The sequence below is a fragment of the Anas acuta genome, chromosome 2, assembly GCF_963932015.1.
Source record: "Anas acuta chromosome 2, bAnaAcu1.1, whole genome shotgun sequence".
Lineage (NCBI taxonomy): Eukaryota > Metazoa > Chordata > Aves > Anseriformes > Anatidae > Anas > Anas acuta.
In genome coordinates this window covers 108,496,589-108,508,455 of record NC_088980.1, presented here as the reverse complement: position 1 = coordinate 108,508,455, position 11,867 = coordinate 108,496,589, and the positions used below count along the sequence as shown (strand labels likewise).

Sequence of the window (11,867 nt, the reverse complement as noted above, 5' to 3'; positions counted from 1 at the left end):
TTGTGTTTCCTGCGACTGAGCAGGCGGCCCCGCGTGCACACAGCCCCATCCTCTCCCACAGTGCTTCTTCTCCCACGTGCTGGCTTGTTAAACCACAGCGACGCGATTATGGGACCCAGCTCTGCATGGGAAGCAGCCGCCAGGCTCCTGCAGCTTCCTGGGCTCCCTCCCTCCTTCTAACCAGGCTCTCGGGCACTTCACCTCCTACCCCTCCACCTCTCAGTCCCTGCTTCCCCCATAAACACAGTCAAAACGTTTTAGGAGCAGTGGCACCGCACGGGCGGCGTAACGTTCAGCACACCAGAGGCAGCTGGCCACGTGTCCTTGCTTCCACCATACCAAACATCAACTGCCCGAGGCCGGCAGCTAATTTTTCTTTCCACCTCTTGTTCCACACCTCAACTCAGAGTTTTTAGAAGCAAACCTTAGCACAACTCCACAACAGGGTGGTGTATTTAAAAGTATAAGAAATTGAAAGCCATTTTTCTACCTTTTCCTATTCTTCACTGATCCCGAAGATGGAGGAGGCAGAGCCAGAGGTTACAGAAATGGCTCTGACATTTATTTCTCTTCTAAGTGTCTCCTGAAGCCCCAAAACCCGAGGTATTTGGAAGCTATTTCCAAATATAACTGTTGGTTTTGGAACGCCATCCTTCCAGTGGAAGCTCTCCCAGCCTCATCTCTACCAGGTCCTTAGCAAATGAGACGAAGGAGACTTTTGACGGCGAAAAAAAATTGCAGTTACGTATTTTCTGTGTTGTTAAACTCAGAACTCCTCCACACCCTCGAGATGCAATCCCAATTCCAAGTTTAATCCAAAGCTATCATTAGCCCGTCCTGCTGGTGCGGGAGGAAAGGACTGTCGGGGAACGGCCATCCGGCTGCTCTACCTAAGTACAGCGGGCTACATTCAAGGTTGTTCCAAGCACAGTTTTTTTTTCCAAGTATAATTTACCTCCTGAAATGCTGTCGTGTTTGCACACATGGCTTTTTGTGGCTTGCCATTTAACGTGGCTTTCTGCATCGCTCTCAGAATGGTGACCAAGCGTTTTAATAACGTCAAAGGCTCGCAAATGAGATGTTTGCTGACCATCTGGCTTCCCGGTTCTGGAATTAATTTCTTTTTCTACCATGCCTTAACCAAAGGAAGTTAGAAAAGTTGCCATTACGGTTCCGTTTAATCAATAGCAGGCCTGCTCAGAGACATAACTAGGTCAAAGGTTCACGATGGCATGGAAAAGCAGCGCGTCCATCAGTATCTTGCCTTGATAAGATAAAAGCGCCATCACAACAGCGACACGTGGGGTTATTAGTGCTTAAAAGTGTGTGTTGGGAAGGAAGCAAAGCATTAATTACACTACAATAAAACAAATCAGATGCTCTTTTCCCCTGTTAAGCAGCAATCTTACTGAGAGCTGTTTATGAGAGTCCTTTAAGTCTGATGTAATGATTTGCGCAAAAGAGTATTTCAGGTTTAGTATAGAAACCGAGAGGCACTGAGAAGTTTTCTTATCCCACTGCTGTCATGCCTCAAACTTCTCATCTTTTACTCTCTCACCCAGCACACAATACTCTAGAGTGTGTCCTCCAAACTGAAGGTGGAAATATATTTTATATGTATGTATAAAATAAATATAATTACATAGACATATATATAAATAAGGGCAGGAAGTCCTTATATAAGTTAAAAACCTGCTACCCCCAAAGTACTTATTTTTAAAATTCTCTGTCAAATCCCTCCTCACCTTGCTAATCTTACTCAGGTTTACTATAAATGCTGGATTTTCCACAAACCGGAGGGAGTTCAAGTCATGCCAGCTCAGACCTCAGGAGTAAACATCCAGCCCAGGTGCCGTGGTTTGTGGCACGTTGCTCCCTCACGCCTCTGAAGCTGTGCATTTCAGTCACCTAGCACTGCACTGACACAGTGAGGTGGGTTCAGTTTTGGCCTGTCCTGTCTCCTAAGCTCCAGGTGTCTGCTTCAAAGGACATAACCTGCTGGTGCCCATGAAATTATCTGAACAAACTGCCTCATGCCACAGGAGGAGCTATAGGGATGACAAACTTGCAGCATTCAGCGTCTCCTAAGACCCTCGGTCACTTTAACACCATCCTCCAGGTTCCTCAACGCTTTTGCTTCACTCCTTCTTATGTCACACTCAGAATTAGCCTCAACTTTTCAGGTATGTTATATGGGAAAAGAAGCAGCTAGCACAGAGCAGCACAGAAGATGCCCTGAGAAAGCTCCTGGAAGAGACCAGAGGAAGCGCTGGGAATTTCTCACCCTCTGCTCATTTACCTTTGTCGCTAGAGTAAGGTGCGTGGACGTTGTTGCTCGGCACAGAGACGTTCTGATGCTGCGGCTGGTTGACTGTTTCTAAAAAGGAAACGAGGTTCTCGTGGTGCGACAGTTCTTCTGCAACGGGGAAGGAAACAATATTCCAGTTCAGCTGGGTATCCCCTTCCGTGAGCGCCCGGAACAGCGAAGGGATGGGTTCGTGCAGCTCCTCTACAGTGCTCTTGGACGTTGGCGGCGTGTCGCTGTAATTGCGAGGGTTGCACATGCCTGCAGAGGAACGAGAGAGCACGTTACACAAAAAAACACGCCTGCGACCTGTGAGATCCAAGAGAAAAGAAAAAAAAACTCTTTTTCACTTTTCTTTCTGTGCTCTAGCATTACACATCAGACCACGAGGAGTTCAGCGGAAGGTTTGTTCCCCCTGGGAAAGGAGACAAAGCGCGGCGTAATCGATAGCGGCACGAATCTGGACTGCAAGCTCCCGACTGAACCCAGATAGCATCTCGACAAGGCCGGAGGTACACGAAGCTTTTGATCACAATTCAAGTATTCGATCTCCTTTGCTTCAGCAGCGTACTAGATCTTACTAGTCACCTGTGCCAGGGGTGCAAAGATCAGTATCAGGAGAGAGCAGGAGTCTGAATTACTTCACCTGCTTAGCCACGGCTGAGGTGTTCCTGGCTTTTCTACTTAGTTGGAGGGATTGCTACAGGCAAAAACGTTCATTTCCAGCCTACCTCTTCCACATTTTTCTCCATCTCCTGGGGAATCTTTTTTGAAGCCTACTGTCCACCTCTGCAATCCTCTTTGACAGTTCCTACAGACAGGTTTTGTGATGTGCAATGTGCAGGGGGCAGTTTTTCATTAACCATTTAAGCACAACTGTTTACTACCAGCAAGGAAACTGCAGGGTATCTTCATCTCATCAAAACACTGAAACCTCCAAAACTGAAAATAAAAGTTGTATCTGCAGAGGTATTTAAACCCAGAAGCCATAAAATACTATCAGAAGTCACCTGGCAAGAGACAGAGAAATCTATTTTCCTCACGTACATCTGGATATCATTTTGGGTAGTTTCACAGATACCGTTTTAGCCAGCTACAGCTGCAGAGCAAACCAGTCCTTCACTACTCTTCTTTCAAAGCCATGTGGGATGTACATGTTTGAAGTCTACCTGCCCCACACGCTCAGAAAAGCATCTCTTGCCCCGCAGACCCATCAGGAGTCCAGCTTCAGAACTCATGTTTAACCAGAACCTTACACAAAACCACAATCTTTTCAATTTCAGTCGGCATATTTCCCTAATGGACAACGAGCAAAGTTTGCCTGTAACAATTTCAGTGTGAGGTCTGACAGGACTCAGGCGTGCTGTCAGCATTACCAGCAACATCTAGCAACAGGAAAAGCACCTGACAGGCAACTTCTGTAGAAAGGTGAGCCAAGTACTGGCAAAAAAGGAAAAGCCTCTTCCAAAGAACATCAGGTCACACTAAAAAACAATTCCACTTAAGCCAGCTTCCCACTGCGAACGCTTTATTTTGCTACCCCTCATAAAACAACTTGTTATTCACAGATGTTCTTGGACTCCGTGCTTGAACTAAGCATTTACACCACTGCATTATCACCTTTTAGGGAACCCTTGGAATATTCACAATAAACTTGTAATAAGGAAAGCCCACCCAAAATTTAATGAGGAAGGAATCAACGTGGCACAGACACGTCAAGAGACATTGCTGTGAAAGGGAAACCAACAAGCTTTTCCAGAAGCCATCTCTGTCAAGTGAGACTTGAAGGTGGCTTTCACTGATAAGAAAGACACGTGGGGAGGAAAAAAAGCATAAAAGCAGAAAGAATGTTTATCAAATGATTGCAGTTTGTGTGTGTATCAATCCAATAAGAAGATACAATCTTATAATGAACCAAGAAACCACTGCTCATGCCACTGGTAATTGCTCATTCCACAAAGATCCTTCCTCTTACCATTTGTTATGGTATTTTAACGTGTAATTACAGTACAGTAGCTTTGGTTAAAATGAAAATAAAGAGCTTAACTTACGAGCAACTGGTAAGGAACAAACATGTCCACATCACTGCTTTGGAAGGCAATGATTTATGACAAAATACAGTAACTAGATTTTAAAACATAACTGAGACACTATGCTAGAGCTAGGTCTCTTGTCATGGAAGGAAATGCAGATGTGTTCAACCATAAAAAAAATAAAATAAAATATTTGTGCCAATTTATGTACTTTCCTTTCTTTCCTGCCTTCCTCTTACCCAACTCTCAGTACAGATTGTTACTGAAAATCCACGTTCCCGGCCAGCATGGCAGCCCCCCCAGGGATTTCAGCCAGCCACAGAGCTGTACCCTGCGTTCCCAAGCACTCCCAATCCATCTTGCTTGGGCACGGATGCAAAGATGCAGAAATGGACTGCAGAAACAAGGGAAGCAAGAATGCCAGGGAAACCTCTCACCCCCACCCTATGTTAAAGAGAAGCATAATTCCTGCTGAGCAGGACCACGCCACGCAGCCAACGAGTTCGGAGGCACCAGCAGAACCATCAGGAGATGTTTTTGGCTACCCAGTGATGGGAAACGGAAACTAAAGCCTTGCTAGCTTCTCTCCTGGATAACACTACAGGAAACAGCAGCGGAACAGGGAGTAACCTGTGGATTTGGAAACAAAAATCCCCATGTGTAGACTTTTTTTTTTTCTTCACAATCCCAATAGCTAGGTTCTTTCCCCTCCTGCAGTACATCTGCATGCTGAGCCTTGCTTCCTACAGCAGATGATGCATTGTTCTGGAGGAGGGAAGCCACCTCCTCTCCTCCCCACCCTCACGACTGAACATGACCACAGTGCTCTTTGGTATTTCATTACAAAAAGCAAGAAGACGTTGGAAGGGCAAAAGGGATGGGGAAAAAAAATATATGTATCACTTTGTAGTGAGCCCATTAAAAGATTTCAGCTCAAATAGAAAAACCAAACTCAAGACCTCCTCCTAAATTTACAGCCAGCACAGGTGCAGGGGCTGAAAATACTTTGTGCCACTGGGGAGAATGAGGTTAAGGATGGGAGCACGCCACACTGCTGCTTCCTGCAGGATGGAAAGCAAGAGTAAGCAAGTGAGAACCAAGCAAGAAGCAATTTTGTCATATTCACATCGTGATGGAATGGGAGAAGCAGAGAACAGTGAAAAAGAGCACTTTGAAGCTCATCATCCTCGTGGACTCTGAGAAGAACCAGCAGGCAGAGAAGCTGAGCTCAGGTACAACAGTCAGCATGCATCCCCCCTCGTGGGAGCCAGAGGGATTGTGAACAGCAGGAGACTTCCAGCAACCACAGAAGGATGAAGCTCTCAGCACATTGAAAACCCAAGGCAGAACAAGAACATGCCCTCCTTCAGCAGGGGCAGCTTTCACTTGTGGAAACCTTGGGGCTCTGAACACAATCTGCTAGTAACAATGCTGTTCTTGTCAGGGCTGTCACCTACTACAGCGCGATGCCTCTCTCTCACCTTCTAGAAAAAGCTCTTTTGGCAAACAGAAGAGCGATAAAAGAGTTGGGCCATGCATATTTACGACTAATCCCGAAGATTCACAGGGGAACTCAAAGCTAAAATTGTCCCTACATGGTACCTGTTGGTCCACCTCACAGTCAGAAACCTCCCTACAGTGTCCAACCCCACGAAGCAGGTGCTGCGTGCTTGCAGTGATGACAAATTGACAAAAAGTCTGTGTTTTAGAGGCAAAACAAATGCGAACTTACCAACGCAGTCACAGCACTCGTCCCAAAGCGTGCCGAGGCAGAGCATGCACTCCTTGCAGCAGGAACAGTTCCCTTCCCCTGGGCGGCACTGACACAGCTCCTGAAAAACACATCAGCGTGTTACACCGCAGCAAACCCAGACGTGAAACGCCAGCAGGGCACAACAATTCCTCCTCCAGCTCAAACTAAAAGAGCTCAGGACACTCACAGAGTGAGTAAATGGTAAAGCACTTGTAGCCAAAGCAGCAATCCGAGTTTACAAAAGGATCTTTTGTGAGTGTTTTTTTTTAAAAAGATTAAATTCTAAACAGAGACCTGAAGTCAGCTAACAAGCATTTAAAAGAGAAAAAAATCCTATTCACGGGAAGCTGTTTGCTTCTGTGTGCCTAAATCTACAAGTTCTTTGAACGCTTTTCCCTCTTCCAGAGGGAAATTCAAAGAAGGATGTTTCTTTATATATAAATAGCGAGCAGGAGTTATAATTTAGCTAAAAAAGGAAGTTACCATAAGCAGTGCACATACTCAGAGGACGTGCAAGCCTGCCATCACACCTATCCCTGGATGCTAAGAGGAACTTACTCGGTTAAGTCAGCTGGACAAAACCATTTTGTGCATCCCTGGGTGCTTGCTACGCCTTGCTCTCCATCTGCAGTGCCAGTTACTGTATGTCAATTTTTTATCCCAGGTCCAGCCAGTTTACTTTTTGCTCTGAAGGAAACAACCTTCTCCCTCCTCCTGCAAAATGACACCCTGGGCACTTCAAAGCCTTCAGCGGTCTCCAGAAAGTAGAGCAGTGTGCACGTGTATTTTTCTGTAATCACAAAGGCCTGGAAGCAAGAAGACAACCCCCGTTTTCGTATTACCCAAACCTGAAGGCAGAGGTTTAGCAGCCCCGCTGAAGGCGTGCACTGGAAGCGTGGAAACATCCTCCACGTCCAGAGGAAATCTAAAAACCAGGCGGTGTGCTTCCTCTGGCTCACAAGCACGTAGCAGCAGTTCCAGTTTGGCCAAAAGACCGCGGCTAGCGGATGACAATCCACGGGCTTGGATTACGCCCTGGGCAAAACCTCACTTGTTAAACAAAAATCCCTCATTCCGGTATCATTCTCTTAGCTTCATCGCAGCTTAAGAATTACAAATCTTCTTAAAGACAGCAAAAAGACCAAATGCCCAAACTACTGTGTTCTGCACGATGCTGAGAAGCTATTGCCTGGGTGGTTTTATCGGAAGTGTTTGCACTTTTGGGGGATCGAGCGTGAGCTCTCTGTCCACATGCGTTCCTACGATGCGCAGCCTTAAGCCTTATTTTATTTACAGAGTGGAAAAGTACCAAGGCTTCTGACTTCTTCACTCTCCAAGTTTATTCATGTCACCTATTACTCCGCTGTTTCCAAGCGAAGGACGGAAAACAGGCTCATTAAGGAGATATCCAAAGTTTTCCACAAGAGGAGACGCCACAGCCTCCGAAAGATGACTTATGTGAATGAATGACGCATTTCTAAAATATTTATCTTACAGCTCAACAAACAGATTGTGTCAGCCTCCGGAATAAAAAAGCCTGCATAGAGCAACTTTTAAAACCAGCCCCGAGTAAAGTACAGTTAGATGGGCCAGAAAGGAATATTAATATGTATTAATGTTGAAATAAAACTATGTATTTGTTCTTCAACAATACAACCAGGCAAACAACCTCACACTCATTAAAGACGTTGCAACACCAGCGAGCCAGTGTGTGGGAGGAGGTAATGCTCCATAAACCATTAAATGCAACATTATGAATCAAAGCCAGAGAAATCACCGAATTCAAGCTGTTTCAGCTCTAAAGACTAGCACCGTGAGAGCCTAAGAGAAGAGTATTGTTACAGAACCAAGCGTAACCTTAAATCCTGTACTTGCAATAGGAAAAAATCTTCTTGGTGTCCATGTGTCCGGACCACCTATCTCACCGATGTTATTTTTACAGGGAGGGCTCACGAACATTGTGATTTTTAAAAATTTAACTTTGGTTTGCTTCTTTGTGCTAGTTTGGAGGAGGAAGATGGAAGAAGTGGCAGCCAAGCTGGTCTTCCGCGGGCGGTCTCCGTGTGTTTTTCCATACGCGCCTTCCTCGCACGGAGATGATTTCCTTGCACCCCTCCTGGGCTCGTCCGACTGACTCACCCCCCGGACACCCGCACAGGACACATCTCTGGCAAAGAACGCTTCCACGGGCCGGGGGCGAAGCGGAGCCGAGGAGGAACGCTCCCTGTCGATAGCCGGGGGTGGCGAGGCGTCAGTGGAAGAAAGCATTACTCATGAGCGGGGCTGGCAGCCGCCCAGCCCCAACAGCCCAAGGTGCACCAGAGAACCTATTTTGCTGGGCAAGAAATAAGCCTCCCAGCCTAAAAATACGGCACTGCCTAGGAAGCAGACATGTTTGTACAATGGAGATATTTCTGTTCCGCAGAGCAAATAAAAGAATTTCTTTTTTCTTTTTTTTTTTTAACATCTGCATTTTTTCAAAGCTTTCTTGAAGCGACACAGGCTATTTTCTCGGCGCGGTGAGAAACAGGACCTGAAGGCATTGGCAGCCTCTTTGCAAACTGGAGGGGGGAGCGAAAGAAAAAGAGCTAATGTGTTTTTTCTTCTTTTTTTTTTTTTTCCTAGAACAGTTAATAACAGCAAATCTCCTGGAAGCAAACCAGCCGGAATAATGCTGTTAACCCAACTGTGTTACGTACTACGGCTACAGAACGCAGGCCGACAGCAAGTTTTGGATACGTCAGCCCCAAAGCGGAAAGGGGGTGTTTATTTCATACCACGGGGCGAAAAAAGAAAAAAAAAAAGTCTTGGAAACGTTGAGGAGTTTGGGCCTGAGATTCCCAGGAGGTGAAGACCCAGAGGAAGGGAGATTTTAAGGGGAACGAGGGGCAGAGCCTCATGCTCCACTTCATTAACCGGAGGGATCTGCAAGATCCTGGAATGCAGGCGTGGGGCAAGGCTCAGGGTCAGCTGCCTACCTGGGAAACGATGCAACAGCCACTCTAATCCTAATCCTAACCCCAACCCCAACCCCAACCCCAAGTCGCTGGGGCCCAGGAAGGAGCTGCATCCAAAGCCTTAGAGGGAACCAACTTTGTGGTCCCTCCCTGCCTACGCTCCTAGGTCCCACCCGCAGCTCCTCCACCAACTGCAGGGAGCTGCAAAGTTTCCGCGTAGGCTAAGCTGATGCGGAGAGGCGCCTCCAGCTATTTTCTTGCAGATCTTTGCTTACAGAAAACAAAAAAGCACAACACGAAAGCACCAGCGAAGCCAGGGCCCTCCAGACGCAAGCCACAAGCCGAATGCGTGCGAGCTGTTGATCTCATGCTCCATCCTGGACCTAACAAAATAAATATTTATGTAGGGACCACCCTTACGCAGAGCAGCTCGCAAGGAGTGGCCGTGAGGACTGTGCTGACTTCTAGCAACGCTGGCAAGAAATATTTACGTTAACTGTGTGCTTTTCAGGGCGCTTTTTCTTCTGCCTCCCCGCTCCACTCAGCCAGGCACAGCCCCGCGTCCTGCCTGCAGCTGGCAAACGCCACGTCCTGCTTGCTCCCCTCTCAGCTGCAAGCCGTGGCTCGTGCCAAGCTGGGAGGGTTGTGAAAATAGGACAGGGAACCGCGCGATGCAACGGTCGAGCGAACCCCCTTACTTGGGCAGGCTTCATGCCTGGAGGTGGCACGAAAAAACGCAAGGGAAGGATGGCTGGCGCATCTACAAAAACACCAGCACTGTCTTCAAGAAGGAGAAAGTCAAAAGTTCCTCTCTCGCCCACACATTTAACAACTCTATAGACAATGGCTGAGCTAGGAGAAGCAGCATTTTTTCTTTACTATCCTTATTTATTTTTAATTTAAAGTGATGGCGGTGTAGAAGCCACAAAGAAGGTGGCTCAGCCGACAGCCAGTCTTCATTCTGCTGGGTGCGCTTGTGAATCTGGCAACTATTTTTATGCACAAACCAGATAAATAAGATTTATACAGAATGAAGTGCCCATGGAGATGCTTCATGCCACCTCCGCATCGTTTTTCAGACGGTAATTGTACATTTACTGTATGACTTACTAGCATATGGTATCTGTGCTCTCTGCTTTTCCTTTCCCAGTCTACCAAGGGGTACTAAGAAATGGTTTAAAGAAGCTGGAGCTGACCATATGAAGGCTGGACTCGTGTTTGACACCCACTGCCCCCTCGTTCACCTCACGGGTCCATTCTTAGGTAGCCCTGCCTGCTAATCAAGCATCGCTAACGAAGAGGCAAGGCACCGAAAACCTACCACCCCTACCTGGATGAGGCATTTGCTGACATCGCTGGCACACAGGGCCTTGTTGCAGCCGGCGGCCGGCTGGGCCCACAGCAGGAGCAGCAGCAGCAGCGCCGTGGCCGTGGGCGCCGCCACGTGCCGGGGCCTCATGGTGCCGAGAGGGCAACCTCGAGGGGCTGCTGGAGCCGATGGTTAAATCTCAATTCCTCTCCCCCTCGCCGTTCCTGGAAAGAAAAGAGATTAAATACGGCATTTTTGGCAGCGTAAGGGAGGTCGGAGCCCTCCTCCCCCCAGGATCAAACTTCTTTATCCGGAGCTTTCTGCTGCGGCTCCTTTGGGCTAACGCCGCGGTGAGGCTGAGGTGAGCGGCCCCGAGCTCGCCCTGCACCCCATAAGCAGCAACAAGGAAAAAAAATAAAATAAAAATAAAAATAAAAAAAAGGGGAAATCCCAGCGGGGACACCCATGGGGCTGGCAGATAGCCCCGGGTGACCACAGCGGAGCCAAACCGGCGTCACCCCCAATTCAGCTGCCGCTGCCGGGGGCACGCAGGAAGCTGTTCAGTTTTATTTTCGGGCTGAAAAATAAACTAAATAATAAATAAATAAGTAAATAAGAGTTAAACGGGGCTAAAAAAAAAAAACAAAAGCCCCCAAGCCCGATCCCGGTGCGGCTCCCGGAGGCTTCGCAGCGCGGCGCGGCGCTCCCCGGGGCGCTGCAGGTGGCCGGAGCAGAGCAGCGGCGAAGCGAACCCGAAGAAAAAGGACAAAAAAAACCAAACAAACAAAAACACAAAAATACAAAAAATACACACACACACACACACACAAAAAAAAAGAGCCGGGACCGGGACGCGCCGGGCTCTCGGCGAGGCCGCATTGTTCTCACTGAGGGGGGGGAGAAAAAACCCCGGGCCGGGCCGCCTCCCTCCGGCTGCCCGGGCACCAAGGCCCCGCTCGGCTCCCCCGGCTTCTCCCCGAGCCCCCCCCCCGGCCCCTCACCGCCTTTTCCCGGGGCTCCCCTCACCGCTCGGCGGCGCCGCGGGCCGGGGGCAGCCCCCGCGCTCCAGCGGCGGCTCCGGGGCTCCGGCAGGGACGGCGCGGATGGGCCCGGCCCGGCCCGGCCCGGCCCTCGCTCGGCCGCGGGCGGCCCCGCCTCGGGGAGCCGCCGGGACCCGCCCTCCGAGCGCAACCGGGGCGGGTTTGGGGCTGAGGGGAGCCGAAAAGGAGCCGGGGAGGGGTTTTTTGGGGGGTGCTCGGAGGAACAAAGGGGTCGGGAGCCGGGCTGGCGGCAGCCGCTAGGGGCGGCGCGGGGAGCAGGTGGAGGAGGAGGAGGAGAGGGGTAGGGGGATGAAGGCTCCGCGGGGCCGTGAGGTGGCATCTGCGGGCAGCCCTCGGGGTGGGGGGGGGGGGGGGGAAGAAAGCTGTGAAGTTGTGCACCGCCCGCTGGCTGCTGCTCGGAAATAAAGCTGGAGACAAGGGGATCTGATCCCCAAAACGGCCACGTGGCG

General features: G+C 49.1%; 1 protein-coding gene across 1 annotated transcript in view; it reads right to left on the bottom strand.

Moving 5' to 3' along the window:
* TWSG1 (twisted gastrulation BMP signaling modulator 1) overlaps positions 1–11,543 on the bottom strand; it is a 16,411-nt gene extending 4,868 nt beyond the window's left edge. Inside the window, exons 1-4 of the mRNA XM_068671624.1 lie at positions 11,384–11,543; positions 10,379–10,581; positions 6,071–6,170; positions 2,300–2,566 (exon numbers count right to left, since the gene is read on the bottom strand). Coding sequence (XP_068527725.1) covers positions 2,300–2,566; positions 6,071–6,170; positions 10,379–10,507 — 496 coding nt within the window. The 5' untranslated portion in view covers positions 10,508–10,581; positions 11,384–11,543. The remainder of the gene's footprint in view (positions 1–2,299; positions 2,567–6,070; positions 6,171–10,378; positions 10,582–11,383) is intronic.
* Positions 11,544–11,867: the final 324 nt, after the last annotated feature.